Here is a 23,981-nt window from a genome sequence, read left to right on the forward strand (position 1 = left end):
AATTTAAAAATCACAAAATTAAAATTGATTTATAAAATAAAATAAAAACAATTAATTAATAGTACTATAGTAAAATTCAATTTAAAACAAAAACAAAATTAAGAAAATATTAATATGTTTAATATTATTTATACACATTATATTTAAAACTAATTATTTAATATTATATAATATATTAAATAATTAATAAAACATTTAAAAAAATGTTAATATTAATATCATATGCAATTTATGTAACACAATTTCTGAAATCTTAAATTTCCGATTATTTAATATAACAGTTAAAATGTTCGGCAAATACATTTCCCAAAACTTGAATTTCAAATATAAGCTACAAATAATAAGATAATTTTCTTTATTCTTTTACTTCTTCAAATTTTTTAATTACAATTAAAATTCTAATTTCCATATTTTTGTTCCGATTGCTTAAAATAAATTTCAAATTAAATTACGACTGAAATCTCTATAATTTTTTGTTATAATTAAATTGCATATGATTTTAAATTGAAAAACAAGAAAAAAATGATTATTAAAAATTAAAAAATTATTGCAAATTACTTTATTAAAAAATTTATATTTACAGAAATTAAAAAAAAATAATAAAACTTAATATAAAAAACAAAAAAAAAAAGAATTAATAATAATTGATTGTAATTGAAATTCAATTTATAATTTAATATAATAAAAAAAAAAATACTGAGATCTTTTGCAACAGCTAAAAATTACATGATTAAATAATTTTTATTTTCTGGGTAAATGGGGCCTTATATAACCCTTTATATAAAATTATTTAATATTTGAAACAAAAAAAAAAAATTTTTTTTTTCTTTGATTATTTTTAATTTTTTTTTTTACAAATCAGTCGGTTTATAAACCTTATTTATTTTTCTCTCTTGACTTTTAAACTAAATTTTAATTGAAAGAAAATTGAATATTATTTTTTAGCTCAGAATTTCTTTTTTTTTTTTTTTTCTTCTAATTTATGAAAATCTTTATTATTTAGTTCAATTTGTATGAAAATGTGCAATGTTATTGTGCAAATTGAACTAAGTGATAGAAATTCAAAATTTTCAATCAAAATTTAATTATGTATAAATAATTTTAATAAAAAATAAGACAAATTTTTTTTTTTATAAAATTATAATAAGGTATTTTTAATAAGGATATTCGTTTGTATTCATATAAAATGAAATATTATATATGTATTCAATTTTATATATAAAAAATATATAATGATTGCATTAATCACAAATCTCTATGTGAAATACTATTTAATTTTAATGTCTCTTAGAAATTATTCTTTTGAATATTTTTTGTTAGTATTTGATCTAAACGAAAATATTAGCACTAAATATTTGCAATTGTAAAAATTCATAAAAAACGTTGACCTTTAAGGAATGTTTTTTAAAAATAAATTTGATCGGCTTTAGAGCTACAAAACAAATTACCCATATACTCGTAAATGAGAATTTTTATTTAAATTTCAGATCTACACGATCCAATTGTAAAACCAATTTGAAGTAATCATATTTTTTAATGATAATATTTATTTCATTTTGTAATTTAAAAAAAAAAAAAAAAATTGTATTATTTCTTATTTCTTTAATTCTTTATTAAGACATTTTAATAAAAAAATTTTATTTTCGTTATTATAAATAGAATATCCTCACTTATATAAAGAGATAAATTATAAATTATTTATAAAATTACTTTAATAACATAATTATTATATAATATGTAATTTTAATATAAATTCAATTGAAATTGGAAAAACTAATCTAAATTATATAAAAAAAAAAATTAATACATAAAATAAAACAAAATACCCATTATATACACAATATATATTTAAAAATAATAAAAATATAATTACTGAAAATAATATTTAAAATAAAAAAAAATAAGAAAAAAAAAAACAAATTTGTAATCAATGAGTATAAAAAAAAATTATTAAAACAAAAAAGAAAAAAAAAAGTAAATAATTTGAAAAATTAATGAACAAAACACATTGTTAAAATTTAAAATATACACACACACTTACAACAAAATGCATAAAATGGAGATAAAACTGTAAATATCTCTTACAAAAATATTAAAATTCTATTAATAGATATACATAATATATAATTATATAAAAATGAAAAGAATATATTATATATTCAAGCAAAAGAAAATGTAATTAGGATATAAATAATATAAAAGAAAAATAAAATATAAAGTAAAAAAGAAAAAATAAATTTGAGAAAACAAAACAAAAAAAAAATTAAATTTCTTTTAAATAAAGTTGAAAAACTTATGACAAAACAACAAAAAAACGAAAGAAAAGCGCAAAATAATTTGAATAAAAATTTAAAAATTTTTAATTTTCAGGACCTTTTACTTACCGGCAATAAAAATACAAAATTTCTAATAAAATAAAATTTCTAATATATTTTAATTAATTATAAAATTAATTTAAATGCATAAACGTATTTCGAAGAGAAGTTATAATTATAAACGTATCTTTCGATCCAAGTTTAATACATTTAGTTGTTATTACAAGATAAACTTTTCTTAACACTTCTTTTCACTTCTTAATATTTCTTTTTATTTTCCTTAATGAAATTAAAACTTATGCAACAACTTATACAATAAGAGGTTTTTTTTTTTTAAAACCAAAACTAGTTAAGAAATTTTAAGGGAAAATCAATCTGATTAAACTAAAATATCAATAGAGAAGATATTCAATTATGATAAAGGCTCACACCCCTATTAATTTTACTAAGAAAAAATTAAAATTGATTTTAAGTATACAAATTGTTTTTTTTTTAATAATTTTCAAATTAATTTAACTGCAAAAATTACCACAATTTGAAAATTTTACTGTAAAAAATTATTTATTTTTTGGGCCCTTACTATGTAATTCTATTTATTGGGGCCTTAATACATGATTCTATTTAATGGGGCCTTAATATCTAATTTAATTTTTGTGAAACAATTCGGAATTCGGAAAAAATGATAGAGTAGCATCAGTCAATTTGTAAGGGTAAAACCTTTCTGTTACTGCTAATACCAAAATTAAATTACATAGTTAAGCCCTTATAATCTCAATATATTGAATAGAAATTGTAATAGCGTCATCAAATTTATTAAATTATTATAAAATAAAAAATATATTTTTTGACAATTTTATTTGCAATAAATATATAGTTAATGTTTATTAAACATTGATTGTATGTATGTACTTTGTATTGAAAATGATAGAAGACAAAAACTTCCGATTGGACATGAAATCTGCTTTTTCTATTTATTTCTTTTCCATTTACCAGTAAACTCTTAGTAATTTTGCGGTAATTTTAGACAACAGATTTTGAAAATTCTTAAAAAAGAACAGAAAATTTTAATACTTTACCTCTAAATTTCTTGAAGAACAAAAAATATTAATATCTTACATTGAATGTACTCGTAAATTCTTACAAAATCATAAATTGTCTAATTAAATATGTATACTTCTCTTATCAAATACGGTTTTATTAAGAAACTATTAAAAAAAAAAATAATTAACATTTATAATAATTTTATTAGAATTTGTTGATTTTCTCTTTTTTTTTTTGTGTTTTGCCCCCCCCCCCCAAAATGTTAGCGTTATCTAAACACATTGAGATGATTATAGATGGAAGGGAGGTGGTTTTTGTTTTTTCGATGTCAAATAAAAAACTATAAAGTCTAATAAGTGTGGTAATAACAATTATTTAATTTTAGATTTGCGATTCAACGGGAGTGCCTTGAAAAAGTAAAAATAGAAAAAAAAAAAAAACAAAGAATTAAAAAGAAAAAAAATTAAAAATGCAAAAAAAAAAAAAAAAACACTCTAAATATTTTATTTTTATGAACTCTATTCCGGTAAAAGCGATTAAATTTTGATATTTATAAAACCAGGTAAATAATTTATATATATAACTATTATTTTTTATAATATAATAATAAAAAAAAAATAAAACTATTAAACAAATAAATACACATAACTTTTTACATACACTTAAAATAAAATAACCAAAATATTTTATAATCCAAAAAAAAAAAATATTTTTTTTTAATAATTTAAAGCAAAACAAAAAAAAAATTAAAAAATAAAATAATATTTTTAATATATTCTAAAATTGATTTTTAAAATTAAAAAAAAACATTTTTTTAATTTTTTCTAATTTGTGTTTTTTTTTTTTTTTTGTTACCATTATTTCCTCATTTAATTAAATTTTAATAAATTTAATAAATTTTACTATTTTATCTAATAAAAATGTAACCTATATATTTACATAATAAATAATAATTAAAAAATAAAATTTGAATAATAATTTTTAATAATTAAATTAAATTAAAATAAAAGAAGAAAAAAAGAGGAAATTAATTAAAAAATTTTGTTTTTTTTTTTATATTTTAACTCAAATATTCTTTTTTTTTTTCTTCTAAATTTTTAACAATTATTTTGTATGCTTTTATATATAAAATAAATAAAAAATAAACCAAAAATATTATTTCATTAACCTACTAAAAAAAGTTTTTTTTTCTGATAGCTCTATAATTAAAATATTTAAATTAAATAAAGTATTTATTGCTTAGTAGTATACATATATATATATATATATATATATATTTATATATATATATTATATATACCTGTAAAATATATAATTATACATATATATATAAATAAATATTTGCATTGTGCGTCTAAAATTGAATTTTTATTTTTTTAAAATATTCAAATGTGATGTGATCAGATAAATTTTTTATATGAGTATTATTTAATTGTGAGTATAATTTAATGTGTGTATTTAAATAAAAAAAAAAGGGGCTAACAACTCATAATAAATAGAATTTAGCCTAATTTTAAAAAAATCATTACTCATAAATTCTTTTATATATATATATATATATATATATATTTATTTTATTTTTATTTAATTGTATACACACATGAATATTAAACTAAATTCTTTAGAAATTTTAATTATTCTATATGTATTTATTACATAAACTACTTTTTAACTAATGTCTTAATTTTATTTATTTTTTTTTTTATTTTTTTTTAAATATTCGCAAATGACATCAAAAAATTTATGCCATTGAAATTAAAAAAAAATAAAATTAACAATAATTATTAAATAATTAAAATTTTACATTATTTTATTTTTTATTTATATTAATTATATATAACACTTAACTTTCTATTTTAAATGCTCATTTCATTTTCAATTTGAAATTGGGCATTAAATGAAAAAGGAAAACTTTAAATTTTAGAATAAAAATTCCCGATATTTTGCATTTTTTAAAAAAATATAAATTTATTTTAATTTTTAATATTTTGGTCATATTTGTTATATTAATTTTTTTAGAAATTTCATATATTTTAATGTTATACTCATATTAAGTAGTAATTTTTATTAATAATTTCTTTTATTTAGATTTAAAAATAGGAAATAATAATAGTAAAATAGTAAATTAATTTTTAAAATTTACTTTTCAATTATAAATTTTTTACAAAATTATTTCTTTCTTTGTTTAAAATTTGTTAACTATTTCTATAACTCATTCTTTCTCGCTCTCATTTACATATATTGCAATATAATATTTTAATACAACACAAAAAAATAAAAATTTTTATTAAAATTTAGAACAAAACATGCAATTTCTTACATAACTAAATAAAAAAAAAAAAAATCCACAATTTGTTTTCACTCAACAGAGTTTTTCAACAATATTAACACCAAAATTTCTTGTCTTTAACAAAAATATTTATTAATAAATGACCAAAAAACATATATACATATATATATATATACAAATTTTATTAATTTCCTTAAACTATTGCACATTTATACAATATTTATGTTAAATTATTTATAACAAAACAATTAAATTTAAAAAGAAATTAAATATAAAAAATACAAGCAAACGAGTAAAAATTTATGGACCAAAATCTTTTAACAATAATCTTACTACCACGCACAATTTATATTAAAAACTAATTAAATTAAATTGAAAGCAAAATAAAAACATTATTGCCCGAATTTATAATTTATTTAATTTAAAAAAAAAAAAAAATTTTTTTTGCAACTAAGAGAAAATAAGAAAAATAATTAAAATTTGTATTTTATTTTTAAAATTTTCTTTCATTTAATATTTAAAATATAAAATTTACTTGATGGCATATTAAACCGCAAATAATCGCGTTCCCAACTTGACCTTGTATTCATTTAAAACCAAAAATAAAATTTTAATTAAATTATATATATGAATTCTTTTCTCTTTTAAAGAAATGAATATAAAAGCAAAGAGAAAAGAAAATTTGGAATAGAATAGAAAAAATCTTTTAGTAGTTTTGGTGTCATGCAATAATTTTTGTTGAAATATTTGACCCAAAAAAATATATATATATATATATTTCTCATCATTATTTAAGTGTCAATTCAAAATTTAACTTTTCTATAAATACAACATAACATTCATAATAAATTGTACATATGTATTTTGTATAAACATAAAAATTTGACTTGATTTAAATGAAAAATTTTTGAGAAATTTTCGAAAAAATAAAGCTAGTATATATGTAGCTACTTAAAAATATAAACTGAAATAGAGCTACATATGAAAATTTTTATAAATTTGAAAATTTAATTTAAAAAAAAAATAATTCTAAAAATAAAAAAAAAAATTTTTTTTTTTCATTCTTTGTATTTTGCCGTTTTTCATAAAAACTCGCTCTTTAATAACGTAACAACAGCGCCCAGCATAACACAATATAAATTAGATAGTGCAAGACCTCAAATAATTTTCTTAAATGCTTAATAAATATACCTATATATATATACAAATATATATATATACGAGTATATACAATCATATTGTATACGCAATTTGAATGAAAGACAATAAATTTAAAAAATTGAAAATTTAAATAAGAAAAATTAGAAAACTAACAAAAAAAAAAGTAAATGAAAAATTTTCTCTTTAAAATTTAAAATACAATTTAATTTCAAAATTAGAATGAATGGAACAACTTGTTAAAAAAGAATTCTTTTTTGTTGGTTTCTTTTTTTTTTTTTTTGAATATTATACAATCAGGAGAGTACAAAATAACACTAACTTATTAACATAATAATTTGTTGGATTGCGTCAAGAAATTTTCACGGCAGAAAAAATGAAAATAAAAATTTTCAAAAAAAAAAAAAAATAAATAAAATTAAAAATTTAGAACATCATCCTATTTTTTTTTTTATTGTACGGCAATTAGAACGCAACAATTTTTGTTTTTCAATTTTATTTTGGGGCGAAATTTTTTTGTTTCTTTTGAAATTTACTCAGCAGGTGGAATTTATGAAAAATATGATAACTTTGTTTTTGTAGTTAGATAAGAAAATTATTGTAGAATTTTCAAAAAAAAAAAAAGGTTTTATCCATTGTCCCTATATTTTATTTATTTTATTATTTTTTAAATAATTTTTTATTTTTAATATATATTTTGATATTTCACAATTTATGAAGCTATTGCTTTGAAAATACGGCGAGAAATAATTAAAATTTATTATTAAAATTTTTCATTTAATTGAGAATTTCGATTGGAACAGAATAGCTTCAATTTTTTAAGAAATTTCATATAATAGAATATTCTCCATAAAATTTTGGAATATTAATTATTGTTATTAAAAGACATAACCTTGTCCCATAATTGGTTTATTGTAATAATTTTTGTAAAATTAATTTGCAATTTTGCAATTTTGTGAAATCGACGCTTCGTTTCAAAACTGAATTTGATCTTGTAACAATTTGATCTTACAAAAGAATTGTAAAAGTCTAAAATATGAAATTAAAAATTTTAATTTTTGTTCATGCCCAACATAACGAAAGAGAATTTTTACTTTTTGATTTGGGTCCAAGCGTGGATTTCATACGACATGATCAAAATTTTTTAGAAAAATAAAAAAAAAGATATTTGCTTGACATGAACAAATAAGTTTGTGCTTCAAAATTGTTTTGAAGTTCATTGTTTTAGCTTGGATCAATAAAATCGAAAAACAGTAATGGATTTTTTAAAATTAGTTTTATTATTTTCAAAATTGCTATCAAATTGGACAAAAAACTAGATATTTGCCTTTTTCCAAAAAATAGCCCATATGATTAGATGTGAAATTCTCATATTAGAAGTGAAATTCTCGAAGTTGAAAAATAAATGGTTATTGTTTAACAATTTCAAATTTCTTTCTATTTTTTTTTTAGATTTTGGCCTTGATCTAAAATATTTTTTAATAACTTTCGAAATTTACATAATCTAATATTTTGAAAATAATATCCCAATTAAATTATTTGTTGAAATTTTTAAAATTTCATTATAATTTTAATAATATTTATTTTAAAATTTTTATTATTTTGTTTAAAATAACATTAAAATTTTTATAGGCTAAAATATTATCGTAAAAAAATTCTTTTTTATTATAGCTCTTACTACAAATTCCCATAAATTATTTAGAAAAATTTAGAGTAAGACGACGCGCATTTCAATTTATGGTTTTCTATACTTGACATAGAAAACTTTGGCATTAACTTGATCCATTTTACGATATTTTTTTTTTGTTTTTATGAGTTTGAAATATCTTTTTGATCAAGGTCATTTGTAATTAATAAATATAGCAATAAATGGTGAATAATATAAACAAACCTGGAAAAGTAAAAATAAAAATTCTAAATAATTCAAAATATTTTGAAATTTCCTTTTTATAATTCAGTAAATTGTAGTAGTAAAAAATATGAAAAGAATTGAATCCAATTTCAGAGAATAACAAAAATATTTGTAAATCTTTAATGTATTGGGACGTGCTGGGATTTGTTACATAAAAAAATTTAGAATTTTAATTTCAATTTATAATATTATGTATGTATATAGTTTCAATTTGCAATATAAAATTTTTATTTAAAAAAATTTAATTGAATTAATTATCGATTCACACAAATTTTTTCAATGTTTTTCTCTTAATAATACAAATTGAATTTACTGTAGTTTTTGCAATGTTTTATAATTTTTCTAAAATAATTTCTAAATTTGAAATTAAATTTATAAAGTTGTATTTAAAATTATATATTTGTACATCTAGAGTATTTTGTTTTCCAACAGAAAGGCTACAAAGAATGTTCACCTTCACAAGGTTATGAAATTTATTGAAAAAATAAGTGTCGTGGGGTACTTTAAACACTGTACTTGTCTGTAGTCAATCGGGAGTCACAATATATCCAGCTAATAATGGGTTAAAATCCAATTCAACCCTGTTGTTACAAAATCTATAAATCTAATTTTAAATTTAATTAAAAGCTCTTAAGACCTCGCCATAAATGCATATAGTAAAAACTGCACTTTATTTACATTTATAAAACAAATGTTCCTAATCTAGTTTTGTTTATTAATTTTGCTAAATTATCTTTATCAGAAATATAGTGAAATTGTTATGAATAACACCATTAAATCGTACGGGCCCTTGCTTTTATAGAATAGTTATTATTTAATTATGTCATATTTTCGCAGTACTGCCATTTGTATTTTTGTGTTTATGAAAATTTTCTTATATTACCAATCAAATCAGTTAATCACAATTTAAATACTAGAAATTCATAGAATTCGAGTAAGAGGGGGTTTTCGTTTATGCATGCTGCGCTGAAAGTTCTCCATTAGAAATAAAATTTCTAAGACGCAGCGTTAAACAGTAATTTCTGAACGATCTATATTTTCAGTGTATGTAGCCTGAATTTTCGAACTAGAACTATTCTAGATCTGAATAAACGAAAACCCCCAGATAATAATAAAGAATAACAATAAATTAATATTCCACTATCAACACATAGATGTCACTTTTATGTTCTACATTTAGAATAATAAAAATAAAATGCAATTTTTAATAATTAATTTTAAAATTCTAAATTCCAAATTTTTACAACATTAAATTTATAAATGTTACGTCCACGCATCATTTAAATCAATTTAGTTCATGAAAATATAAACTTAATTTTAAATACAAATTAATTAGATATACTCTAATTTTTTTTTTTCTTGCATTTATAATAAAAATTCTTTTGTGAAACAGATATTAATTAGAAAAAAAGAAAAATTAATACGTTCAAATGTGAAAATTCGTTTTTATGTCATAACATACATACATAATATTACAAAATTGATTGACTTGGTGTTGAATACATTAAAATATAAAAATGATCTCGTCAAACTGTTGCTTCTGTAAAAATAATTTATTTACAATTTTTGCTTATTTTTTAATATTTCTCTTTCAACATCAAGGTTAATTCATTTTATATTGCCATTAACATTTTATAATTTATTATTTCGTGCATACATACATACATATATAATAATTCTAATGATTAATTAAATTTATTTCATTTTATATTCTACATATATTTTAAAAAATATATAATATTTTGTCTTCTAAAAAAAATAAAAAAAAAAAATATTACCTTTATAAATAAATTGCGATAAATAAGAAATGAAGTTGATTTATTTTTGACTCAGTATACACCATTAATTTAATTCCATATGGACTCTTTCCAATAATTTTCAAGAAAATTTAATTTAAAATGATTTTTTGATGCATTGATATTGTTGTGTTAAAGTGTCATATGCACACATTGCAATTTTTTTTTTATTACATAATTAATGACAAATTTTTGAAATTTTGGAAATTTTTCAAAAATTATTTTCAAAAAAAAAAAAATTCCCTTTTCATCTTGTGAGTTTCTTTTTATTTATTATTGATCAAATTATTTGTTATATTTCAAAACATAAACATAAGAAGAGATAAAAATTTATAAAATGTGTATGATTTGTTAGAACGTCATGACTCCAATTTTTGTTTTAAATAACAAGTTAGTAATTATTTTCTAGTTGCAAACTAAAAAATTTCCGATACCATATAATCGTATAATGTTTGAATACCAAATGCAGATCTGATATGAAATTGCTTTATTCAGCAGGACACTAAATAAAACAAATTGACATTAGCGTTAATTTAAGGTTCATTAGGTTCTTACTTTAGAGAGAAAACTTTATTTTTAAATAAGTAAAATTTTATGTTAGAATTGCATTTGCGTAGAGACTTGTACTTTAAAATTTTCGAATACATTTTAAAAAATTTTTAACAATTTGCATTAGAATTTCTTTTGGAATTACTCAGAAACTCTCACACTTTACATATTTTTGTACATGCAACTATCTATACAGCCGTTTTATCAAAATTCGATAAAACTGTAATACAAAACCATATATAGCTTGGCAGTACTTACTACTTAACTGTTGCATTATTTACACAACATTACTGCCATTCTGATATTTTGTGCTTTTAAAAATTATTTTTTCTTAAATAATTACACAAATACAATATTAATATTATTCTCTTAAAATCTGATCACATCACATTACGAAAAATTCATCAAACTGTATAATTATAAAAGTTTGTTTTTTTTTTTTAATTTAAGGTTTTTTAAATTAAGTTTTTAACGAAAATACTAAACCATATTCTTATATTCTTATTTGGTTTTTCTTTGTTTTTTTGATTTCTTTATTTTATTTTAGTGAATCAAGGCGGAGGAAATACAAATATGGGTGGACCAGGACAATTATCTGGTTTAGCTGGTGCAACAGCAAACTCAAATCATAACCGTGTACATGTTAATAGGTGAAATTTACTGCCAGCTGGACACAGCAATTCGATAAATACAAATGCAAATGGAAATATCGGTATTGCTAATAATAATGGTGGTTTATGTAATAATGGGGGTATTGGGATTGGAGGAAATAATGGTATTATAAATGGGAATAAGGGAATATCTGGTGTTGGTATTGGTGTTGGAGGTGGAAATGGAAATGGAAATGTTGGAGGTATTAACGGAGGAGGTAATATTGGTAATGGTGGAGTTAATGGTATGGGAAATGGATTGGGGAATGTTTCAGGTGTAGTTGGTGGAGGAAATGGTATGATGGGCAATGGTAATAATGGAGGAGTTGGAGGTGGTGGTGGTATTGGTGGTAATATTAATGGATGTAATAATAACAGTGGAAATAATGTTGTTGGTAACAATGGAAATGGAACACTTTCATCAAATATAAATGGTGGAATAAATATTAATAATAAATCATCGATATCATCAATATCATCTTCAACAATTGGTTCAACATCAATAACAACAGCAGATAATATGCAAGCAAATAATGCAAAAGTTCAAGCAGCTGCAGCACATGCAAATAACAATCGAATTCAAACTGGTCCAGCAACAGCAACCAATTTATTATTTGTAAGGTAAGTTCAGTTGAATTATTCTTATTTTTTTTTTTACCAAATTTTAGTTAATTCTACAAATCTCTAATATTAAAAATATTTAAAAAATTTAATTTATTTTAGACCGGCAAATGCATCACTTCATGTTGGAAAAATACCTTTCATGCCTGTACAGTTTCTTTAAAAACATACAAAAAAAAAAAAAACAAAACAAAAACCAAAATTACTCAAGATTTTTGGATAAATTTACCGAATGTCAACAGAATTGTGTTTTGATACAAAGTTGACACAATGAAATGTTGAATGCTGATGTGTTTTAGCTGAAGCCGATTCTGAAAATGTTTATTTTCCGTAACCATTACTTAAAATAGTTTTTACATTTATTTTAAATTTTAACCATTAAAATGTGTGTTCTATGAATTCTGAAATCATAATGTAAATTAAGAGTGTTGAGTTCTCTTATTTCTTAAATATTTTTAATAATTTTTATTAATAACGAAAAATTTGAAAAAAAAAAACTTATAATTCGAATCGTATGATATTTATATTAAATATTTCATAAAAATTCAAAAGAAAACAGTTCAGTTTACAATATTATTATTATTTTAATCTTAAATATAAAATGGATTGGAATTATAGTTTCTACAATTCCAATCCATGTAACTCGAAAATAAATATAAAAAGATCAATATAAATAAATAAAATAAATATTAAAAGATCTTCCTTATGAATTGAACTTAAAACATATTTTATATATACTTGAATTTAATATATATTTTTTTTTAATTAAATTTTTATATATTCAAATTTTTTTTGTGATATTAACTAATTAAATTAGAGGAAAATTGAAAAAATATTTCAATAATATAAAAGAAAAACCAAAATGCATTCCGAAACTCGACACATTTAGTTTTTAATATTATTCTTAAATTGAAATTTCTTTATTTCTTATGTTCAAAAATATTTTCATTGAAAATTTATGTTATAATCTAAATTTAATAAAAAATTTTGTTATATTACAAAATTTAAACATAAAACAAAAAAAAAATAAAACACACATTTAATAAGAAAAAAAATTATTTAAATATTCCAAAAAACAACCACTTTAATGAAAAATATTTAGATAAAATTTAAAGAAATTGAAGAAATAAATAAATAAAAAAAAAGAAGAATATATTTTTTAATATATTTATTAAATCAAATTTAAAAGAAAATAAAAGAAAAAAAATACAAAATAATAATAATGAAAATTCAAACACATTATTGATTCTATAAATAAAAAAGAAAAAAAGAAAATTTAAATAAAAAATTGTTAGTATTTTTTTATTTGATACAAAAATAATGAAACCCTTAAAACCCTTTAAAATATTATTTAAATAACAAACATATTATAGCTATACTATAACACAAAATAAATTTTGTTTTTGTGATGAGAGGAAAATATAATACATGAAAAACAAAAAAAAAAAAATTATACAAATCCACATTAATAAAAAAAAAAATTAAAGAATAACAATCCAAAAATTCATAAAATTTAATCTAAAATATATAAAAAAAAGAAAAAACAAAAATACCATTAATTCTTACATTAAACAAAAACTAAATTGATTATACAATAATAAAATTAAAATTAACTTTAAAAATGAGGGAAAAATGAAATACATATATATATATATATATTTATATATATATATATATATATATAGATATATATATATTCATATTATATATTATATAAAATTATTAAAGTATATTAGAATTATTAACAAAACAAAAATAAAATATAAAATATGATATAAAACAAATAAATTAATTGAAAAAAAAAATTTAAAATTAAGTAATTGTTAGATTATATAATAATTTAATAAATAGCATTCAAAATGCAAAACAAAATAAAAACCAAAACCAATTCAATAAAACAAAAAAAAACAAAAAAATTTATTTCAATTTTATAATTTTATTATAAAAAACACATTATGCTTATATATAAGTTAAATATTGTAATATCAAAGGAAACACTCTTATTATATTAGAATTTACAAATAAAAATATAATTTAATTAAATAAATGAGCTGATAAATTTCATTTTTCATAAAACATTAATATTTATTCTTTGTAATTAATAAAAATAGTTATGACCATTAATTATGTCAATTATTTATGTCCTATTTTTATTCCTATTAAATTAGTATTCAATATAAAAAAAAAAATAATAAATTTCATTGAATTTGAAAATTAAATTTAAATTATCTAGTAATGCATATATTTGAAAAATCAAAAATTACAATATATTATTCCTTTGATATCTAAATATTTTTGAAATTTATGAAACATTATAAAAAAAATTTTTATAATTTATAAATTTTATATTTTGTAATAAGCCGTAATAAATTTAAAAATAAATTTTTATTATTTTGAATTTACCAATATTTTAAGTAATGCATTAATTATTGCTTTTTTTTTTTTTAAATTCTGTTATTATTTTTATCATAAAATCTAAAAAAAAAAAAAAAGAAAATTATCGATAAAAAAAACTTATAATTTTATTTTAGTGTTTATAATTATTATAAAATACTAGTTGATTAAATATTCGAATTTTGAAAAAGAGAAAAAAAAACATTATAAAAAAAAAATGAATTTAAAAATTAAACTAAAAATTTAAAATTATTAATAAACTAAAAATTAAAATATATAAAAGAAAATCACAAAAAAAAAAATATGTAATTAAAATTAAAAAAAAAAAATTACCTTAAAAGGTATTCATAAAATAATTAAAGCAGAAAAAAAAAGTTAAATAATCAAAAAAAAGAAATTGAATGAAAAAAAAAAAATAATTAATAAATAATTATAAGTAATTTTTCTTCTTTATTAAGAGAGAATAAAGCAAATAAAATTAAAAAGAAAATTTAAAAATCAAATCAGAGTTTGACAAAAAAAAAAACACAAATACAAAAACAATGAATTCATTCAATTGGAATTAATTTAATAGAAAAAATTTGAAAAAATTCATAGAATTTTAATAAATTTTCAACTTTAATATTTTCAAAAAATTGTTTTTTTATGTAATTTGCATTCAAAATACAAAAGATTAAAGTAAATTAAAAAAAAAATATTTTAAATTTAATTTACTTTCCAAAAAATTGAAAAGTTTCTTGAAGGAAGATTTTCTTAATTTGGTTTAAGAAAACCTTTATTATAATAGAAAATCTTCCTTAGAGAAGATAAAACAAACTTAAATTTTTCAAAATCTTAATTTCTGTTTCAATAATTTATGAAAATTAAAAATTAAATAAAAAAATCAAAATGATTTCAAGTAAGAAAATAAATTATTTGTTTTGTCAAACTCTACCACAGAAAAAAAAAAAATATTATTATTAAATAAATATAAAAACAAATTAATATAAAATTAAATTAATCACACAATTATAATATTCATATATAAATATTTAAAAAAAGAAGAAAAGAAAAACACTTTAATCAAACATTAATACAAATTATAAAACATAAATATTAATAATATTATACATATACATAAAAGAAAACTAAAGAAAAAAACAAAAAAAAAAAAAAAACAAAGTTATATTTAAAATAAGGGAAAGAAATTAAAAAATAAAAATAAAATAAATAAATATAATATTCTAAAAATTCAAATAAAATTAAATAATCATATTATACAAAAAAAAAAAGAAAATAAAATTAAGTATTGAAAAAAAGAAAACAAAAAAAAATACAATAAAAAATAAATATGAAATTTTCAAAAAGAATTATAAAAGAAAAAAATATATAAAAAATATAAAATATTGAAAACATAAAATTGAAATTATTAAAAAAGAAAACTGAAAATTGAAAATATTTCCTCTCCCCCCTCCCTCCCTCCCTCAGCCCTTACCCAATAAAATATTGTGTTACTAATTATAAATGATATAAAAACAAAAGAACATTAATTAATAACTATATTGAAAAAGAAAAGAAAAGAAATTAAAAACATACAAAGAAAAATAAACGCATATAATGTATAAAAAAAAAAAACAAAAAAAAACAAAAAAAAATATATATATATATATGGAAAAAAAAATATTGAAAGCTAATAAAAATTCAATTTTTTATTGTAAAAATTTTCATTTTTTATAATTTTTAGCTGTTGGATTTATAATAAGATATAAGGCTCAATTTAATTATCCTGACAAAGCAAGAAAATTATTCATGGTCTCTTTAACATTAAGAAAGTGTAAGATATGGTTTCAATTAACTGAGAAAAAATTTATACAAATTTTTGAATTTTTAATTTAATTTTATACTGAAAAATGCTTGAAGTCACTTCTCATAGCAGCTAGTTCAAGAATGTAATATATCAAGTACATTTCATCATTTTATTTATTACCTTTAAACAGTAACAATTTTCACAAAAAAAAAGGAAAAGTATTACATTGCATAGTCTAGTTGATATATATAACAAATCCACTAAGCCGATCAATTGGGAAGCCTTAAAGCTATTCCAAATTTAATTTGAATAAAACACTTTATATATCTATTGTGAATTTCATGATACCAATGTGAAATAGAATGCAATTAATTGTCAAATAGTAAACAAATTAAAAAGTGTTTGCAGTTTGGCAAAGCTGTTCTTTTAAGTAGTTAATAATAAAGTATTTTATATACAAAAAGTAATATTATATACAAAAAATATGAAACTTATATAATTTTGGTTTTCTTGTTTAAAATTACTTTAAATCTATGACCCAATAAATATGATTGTAGGGGTTCACCATTGTCATTGGAGTCTCATTTTTTGAATTTGATAATGATGTATAATTAATTTAGTTAACTCAAAATTAACACTCGATATCACTACCGTATACTCAGGCTCACCGCAGTTACGATTTAATTGTACAGATAATGCGATTTGAGTGTAATACTTATGTAAATTAATGTCTACGATTGTCCTTGAACTATAATAACTTTGAATTTTATTTAGCGAAACATAAAATTCGTTGCCAATTGGTTTCTGAACTAATTTTGAAAACGGTAATTCCGCAATACCATTTATATACATTCGTCACAAGAAATAATTGAAAATAAACTGCAATTTTAAAAAATAAATATGTAAACATGCAGTAAATGATAAAGAAAATTCAAGATTTTATCAAGAAATCGATAAAATTTTATATCGAATCTGATAAGATAATAAATGTAAGTTAGAATTTATAAATTGCAAAGGAAATAATTGAGTGTTTAGTGTTGTTGTATTCTTAATTAAATGTTGATCTAATTGTTTAAAAAAAAAATATGAAACAATTATATTTTTTATTTTCATTATACATTTTTGTCACGATTTTTTCGCAATCTTCTACTCATAATCTTAAATGCAGTCCAAACTTTTGTGAAGTATGAATTTTGATTATATCTTTCAAAACAAAATTAATGATACTCGATATTTTAAAACTAAATTTATTATAATTTTAAACATCTAAAGAAATATGTAGATACGCATTCATGCAATATTATGTCGGATGCATGCGATGATTTAAAAGGAGAATATTTTGCTGGTGAAGGGCCTTGTGGATGCTGTAAAATTTGTATGAAATATTTAGGTAAAAACTTTACAATTAATAACTTTATTGAACCTTATTACTACTTTAGAATTGAATAAAATATTAACTAGTATCTAAATAGTTAATATTAAGTAAATCATTAAAAAACAAACTGATTAAATTATTTCTTTGCCTTGAAATTTCTAAAATTTGCAATTTGTGAACGAAAATTTTTATAAAAAAAATTCCAAGTATTCTTAAAAATAATTTCTTTTAAGCTGAGAATGAATTTTGTACCATTGGTTCTCCAGAAACCCCACCGCCAATGATGATGTGTGGTCCAGGGCTGTCATGTCAGTCCGAAGATAATCGTTGCAAATTAAGTATTTTAAAAGATTACTTTATACAAAATATATGTACATTAAATTTAACTAAGCTCTTTTTTTTAAAAGTGAACACAGATTGTTTCAATGAATGGAAACGTTATAATGAAACAATCAAAGAAGGTAAACCATTGAAATATGTTGAAAAACCAGTTTGCAATGGCGATGGAAAATATGGACCAATTAAATGTAATGTTAATCAAACGTACGTATTTAGATCTGTTTTCCGATTCAAAACAATCAGAAAAATATTTTTTTTAAAAATTAAAACTACTTTTAAGATGTTTTTGTGTCGATGAAGATGGAACTAGAATATTTGGAGAAGCAATTTATACAGAATCAACAAAATTTTCAATGAATTGTGAATGTTCACGTGCCAATAAAAAATTTAACGATATGATTAAATTTAAATATCCTGTTTTAAAAGCTAGATGCCTTGGTGACGGTAGTTATGATCCTTTACAATGTTTAAACGAAAATTGTACTTGTATTGAAAGAGAAAGTGGATCAATAATTAATGATAGAATTTATAATTTAACTGAAATCTCTTATCAAAATTTACCATGTTGTAAGTATTTATGATTTTAATCTTCTTACATACTTTGAACACTACATAACGTAACAACTAAATTTAAGATAATCGAAATTGGCACACAGATTGGAAATATCATCATGACTGCGAAGAAATAATAATGGATTTTTTAAATAAAATACATTCATCTTTATCTAAAAATATTAAACCATTTGATATGATTGTAAAAGAATGCCAACCAGATGGATGGTTTAATTCATTTAATGAAAATTCAACATCAAAATTTTGTGTAGATAAATTTAATAGAATTATAGAAAATTATTCGGTTCCAAAAAATTCTAAAGAAGCAGAATCTATGAATTGTAGTAAGTTTAATATTAAGAATTAGGAAAATCAAAACCTCATCATTATTACTTTTCCATAGAATGTGCTCGTACTCAAGATCTATTAAAAAGAAACAAAAAAGAAATTCCTGAGTGTTGTCCAAACGGAAACTTTAAAGAGGTATATTAGAATGAGGTATTCACTAATTTCATGTGAAATATTACCATTTTTTTTTCTATATTAAGTTGCAATGTCGGAAAGTCAATGATGAAAAAAGAGAATGCTATTGTGTTGATGAAAATGGTTTACAAATTGAAAAAGAAGTATTAGAAGACAAAATTGCAACTTTATCTTGTCATGATGCAAAATGTTGATAAAACTTATAAAATGCAGAAATAATATAAAAATAATCAAATTAAATATGTGCAATATGAATTGATTAAATAAAGTGCAATCATTTAGGAAAAAAAAATTTTCAAATCAAATGGAATAAAAAAGATTTAGAAACCTTTCATTAATTATGTTTATATCAACACTTAGTCGTTTATTGCAAATATTTTTGTGTACAGTTTTATATTTATAATATGTAAATAAAATTTTAAAAATTTCATTCCTGTTTACGTTTTGTGAAAACGTGCAATTTAAAGCAATACTTTACTAATAATCTGTTCATAAATAATTTATTATTTTATATTTTATATACTTTTCTTTGTTTTAAGAAAAATTTTTCCTGAAATTTAAGTGCACAATGAAATTTTTCTAATCTGTTGGATTTTGAATTACAATTAATATAAAATCTTTATCTGGTGCAACCATAATTTCATGTTTTTTAGATCTAACACGTAAAAATGTTAAATCATTTGATGGATCCAAATCTCTGACAACACTCCTTGCTTTATCTGATAGTTGGCTCATAAGACCAGCATACTGGACAGTTGTTGTATTATCTAATGTACTTTTAACTGGAATGCCTAAAAGAAAAATTATACCAATATAAATTAATAAATTGTTAATAAGTTATAAAGCATAATATTTTTAAAGAATATTAATATTTCAAGCATTATTCATGACCAATTAGAAATTACAAGATATTCTGAATTTTCACTATAACTATTAAAAAAGTTTGTGTTTTGTGTTTTATAATTTCGTGAGACATAAGACAAAGCATTGGACTTGTTGCGTCTAAACCGCAGACACTTTGTTCTTTATTTTGAAAATGTTATCTTATTAATTAAAATTTTTTTGGCAGACTGGAATGAATGACCTGATTCAAATTTTGGCTTGATAAATTAAAAATAAATGTCTCAATAAAAACCACAAATCCAAAGCTCCTAAAAAAACATTATTTTATGATTTAGATTGTTTTGCGCACAAATACCCAATTCGTTATATTTTATTTATGAACAATTAAACCCAAAAAATTCATGATTTTTAACTAAATTATGCATTGTAAATGTTGCAATTAATTTAATTATTAGAATGTTATCATGAATAGAAAATTTTATTAAAACCTCAAAAATAATTTCCAATGAAAGAGCAACAAAAAACAAATGCATTTTTTTAAGTCACGTTAATTTTGAAAAAAAAAAAAATTCCATAATTTCATATTTTCTTTAGATAAGAAATTTTATTTTAAAATTCGGCAGAGACCACAAACTCTGATAAAATAATAATTATGTTGCATTTATACATTTCTAAATTCATATAAAAAGGTGCATTCATTTTAGAATTTTCATCAGTCAAATTATAGTGACAATTCAGTTAACAAGTTAATAACTATTTCATTAACAAAACTATCAAAAAATAACTAAAAAATGGCTTTATGGCAAGGCAAAAAATATAGATTGGAAACATCCGAAAACTTTGATGATTATATGAAAGAGCTTGGAATTGGTTGGTTATTACGTACAATTGGAAATAATACATCAGCTACCGTTGAATTAGTTGAAGAAGCCGATGGATCATATTCTTTTATAACCGATTCAACATTCCGTAGAAGTGTTATGAAATTTAAACCTGGAGAAGAATTCGATGAAGAAACTATTGATGGACGTAATGTTAAAAGTGTTTGTACATTTGATGGCCCAAATAAATTCATTCAAGAGCAAAAAGGTAGTAAACCAACAACAATTGTTCGCGAATTCAAGGAAGATGAACTTATTACAACTTTAACAATTGGTAATGTAACATCTATACGTAAATACAAACTTGTTGTTTAAGAACGGTCAATAAAAAATCACAGAATTTTACTAAACATAAATATTTTTTATAATAATCAAATTAAAATGTTGATTTTTGTTTTTTTATATCACGCAATGAATATTAATTAAAACATAAGTATTTTTTATAAAAGCGTTCAAACAATTTAATAAAAAAGTTTATAATTCAAAATTAAATAAAAGCATACATTTAACGAAATAAAATTTTGGTTTTATTATTGTTCTTTAATTGAAAACATAATAATTAAAAAGAATTTCTCGGTTGGTAATAAAAAGTTCAACAACAATTAGGTCATTAAAACCTGTATACTAAAATTAATGACCTGGTTGTGCGAAAAAATTATTCATTTAAAAAAACTAAAATAAGTAGGTGGCATTTGCTAAATTTTTAAATGATTATGGCCATTGTAAAATGGCCAATAGAATTTTTTTGTTGAATCGATTAAACAACTTGAGCTACAAACATTAAATCAAAAACAATACAATAAGGAAATTTTTAGGTAACATGTACTAGGTAATAATAATTTTGAATTTAGGAAATTTGGAATATATTCAAATAACTATTTAAAATATAGTACACTAGTTCATATTTACTCGATTTACATATTCGAAATTAATGATTTAATCATGAAAATATTTTTTGTTACCTTCATTATTTACAACAATTGTTCCTACCACACCTTTGTGAGATTGAATTCTTTTTAAAGTTTCTTCAACTTCTTGAGACTAAAAATATAGAGTTATAATAATTATTCTAATTGTTCTCAATTAAATATCTTACCATATTTAAATTTTAATATTTAAGATTAGCAAAAATAAAATACCAAAAAAAAATTTAATACTATGATACTTTTTTTTAATTTAGTTGACTTGTTAGTTTTCACCTCGTTACTCAACTCACAATAGAAACGTTCACTAAGTTAATTCGTCGTACTTTCACATTTTTTTCCTACTTATTTACTGTCAAAATTTGGCAACAAAATGTTAATGTCAAAATTAAAAATTGAAACTAATTGAATAAAATTGAATACATTTAATATTCAATTGAATTGTTTCAATTTCTTTTGTTTTCATGACAAATTAATATTCACAATAGCACTTAATTCTAATAGGTAAAAAATTGTCAGTTTTGAATATTCAATTAAATTCTATTTAATAATTTTTCGAACATTGTACTATTTGAATTTTAGAAATTTATTGAAATAAACTGAATATTTTATACAATAACTGCAAATTTGATTTGAAGCACGAAGCTTACGTCATAATACGAAATATACAAGGCATAATACGAAAAAATTTGGTTGAAATCACGAAATAAAATTCATAAGAAGAATAACTGGCTTTGACATCAACACAACCGTAATCAGCCGTAGCTCTTTACACACTATGAAGTAGGAATGAATTTAATGAGTCAATTTTATGGTGTTTTAATAGAAATCAGAAACGAAAATCAGAGGAATCGGCCGCGACAGGTTTAAATTGAAATTTTTCTTATCCGTGGTTAAAATTTAAAATTTGAACATTACTGTTATATTTGCCGATGCGATAAAATAACTCTGGTGTAGTTTGTACAGTGCTTATATAGTGTATATGGGGCAAGCACCTATGTAAATTACAGTCAATTAAACTTCAAAACTTTATAATGTCTATATCATGCACTAAAACATTCAGCTATATTTATTAATACATAATATGTACATGCATATTATGTATTAATTAATTTTTTGAGTAAAAGTTACAATAAAAGAAATACTTGAAATATAATAAATTACCTACACTGCTATGTATATGTAACATTTCCAGCTGCGTTTATACATATACGTGGTATGTACTTATATCATATTATTTGATAACAGTATCCATGTTCTATATATTAAAATCATTAAATGCGTTACTATGTAATTATTACATTATTATTATAATCAGAAAAACTGCCTATACATGATGAAACCGCATTGTGCGTAAATTGAATTTTTCAGTTTGTTTAAAGCATTCCAGTTAGCTGAAAGTGGAAAAAAAAGTGTACATCTTTTCTATTTTTCATAATTAAGAGAAACTACCTCATTTTGATAAAAAATTTTACACTCGTTTTCGAAGATTTCATATGGTAAACAATATTTTTATAATATTACAAATTTGATCTAGATTTTTAATTATTAATATTAAATTTAATTAACACATGTTAATTAAAAATAATTATTACAATTAATATTTGCATATTTTTGCAAGTAAATAAAATTTTTAGTAAAATGATTTTGAGTTTGGTATCCTTAAATATTCGCCTTATTGATTCTGAAACCCTAATGTGATTAATTAACAGTTCATTCTATTTCATATATTGCTGAATTATTGAATTAACAGTTCATTCTTTTACAGAAAAAATTATTTATTATGGAATTTCCGAAAAAATTCTATAAATCATTTAAAAAATTCTGTTTAATATTATTTGATAATTATAAAAAAAATTCTTTAATTTTCCACAGTTTTTGCATTTAATTGCAGTTTTCCTTCTTTTGTCATAATTTTCTCCTTATATACAGTTATATTCTGAAAATCCTTTATATCCTTAAGTTTTTTAATTGTAATTCTCAAAAATTATTTTTATAATCGCTCATAGATATATACCTATATAAGTCATTTTATATACATACATACAAACTATAAGATTTATATGCAAAATT

At 20.0% G+C, this 23,981-nt stretch overlaps 5 protein-coding genes across 5 annotated transcripts in view; 4 read left to right on the forward strand and 1 right to left on the reverse strand.

Annotated features, from left to right (window-relative positions):
- Positions 1 to 11,955, forward strand: part of LOC129610701 (KH domain-containing, RNA-binding, signal transduction-associated protein 3) — a 33,064-nt gene extending 21,109 nt beyond the window's left edge. Inside the window, exon 6 of the mRNA XM_055523360.1 lies at positions 11,609 to 11,955. Coding sequence (XP_055379335.1) covers positions 11,609 to 11,715 — 107 coding nt within the window. The 3' untranslated portion in view covers positions 11,716 to 11,955. The remainder of the gene's footprint in view (positions 1 to 11,608) is intronic.
- On the forward strand, positions 11,807 to 12,495 carry LOC129610713 (uncharacterized). The gene is made up of 3 exons (XM_055523372.1): positions 11,807 to 11,812; positions 11,857 to 12,332; positions 12,435 to 12,495. The coding sequence occupies exons 1-3, from the start codon at positions 11,807 to 11,809 to the stop codon at positions 12,493 to 12,495; spliced, it is 543 nt and encodes a 180-aa protein (XP_055379347.1).
- Positions 12,496 to 17,563: 5,068 nt separating this feature from the next.
- Positions 17,564 to 19,622, forward strand: LOC129610703 (uncharacterized). Its single transcript, XM_055523362.1, has 8 exons — positions 17,564 to 17,696; positions 17,785 to 17,902; positions 18,121 to 18,225; positions 18,295 to 18,430; positions 18,507 to 18,793; positions 18,862 to 19,122; positions 19,182 to 19,261; positions 19,327 to 19,622. The coding sequence occupies exons 1-8, from the start codon at positions 17,598 to 17,600 to the stop codon at positions 19,453 to 19,455; spliced, it is 1,215 nt and encodes a 404-aa protein (XP_055379337.1). The 5' UTR covers positions 17,564 to 17,597; the 3' UTR covers positions 19,456 to 19,622.
- Position 19,623: 1 nt separating this feature from the next.
- LOC129610705 (dynein light chain roadblock-type 2) lies at positions 19,624 to 22,239 on the reverse strand. Its single transcript, XM_055523365.1, has 3 exons — positions 22,082 to 22,239; positions 21,948 to 22,026; positions 19,624 to 20,052 (listed from the first exon to the last, which is right to left on the reverse strand). The coding sequence occupies exons 1-3, from the start codon at positions 22,082 to 22,084 to the stop codon at positions 19,841 to 19,843; spliced, it is 294 nt and encodes a 97-aa protein (XP_055379340.1). The 5' UTR covers positions 22,085 to 22,239; the 3' UTR covers positions 19,624 to 19,840.
- On the forward strand, positions 20,765 to 21,361 carry LOC129610704 (probable fatty acid-binding protein). The gene has a single exon (XM_055523364.1). It carries the CDS (start codon positions 20,896 to 20,898, stop codon positions 21,298 to 21,300), a length of 405 nt encoding a protein of 134 aa, XP_055379339.1. The 5' UTR covers positions 20,765 to 20,895; the 3' UTR covers positions 21,301 to 21,361.
- Positions 22,240 to 23,981: the final 1,742 nt, after the last annotated feature.

The sequence above is a fragment of the Condylostylus longicornis genome, unplaced genomic scaffold, assembly GCF_029603195.1.
Source record: "Condylostylus longicornis isolate FDR11 unplaced genomic scaffold, ASM2960319v2 ptg000047l, whole genome shotgun sequence".
NCBI classification, from domain to species: Eukaryota; Metazoa; Arthropoda; class Insecta; order Diptera; family Dolichopodidae; genus Condylostylus; species Condylostylus longicornis.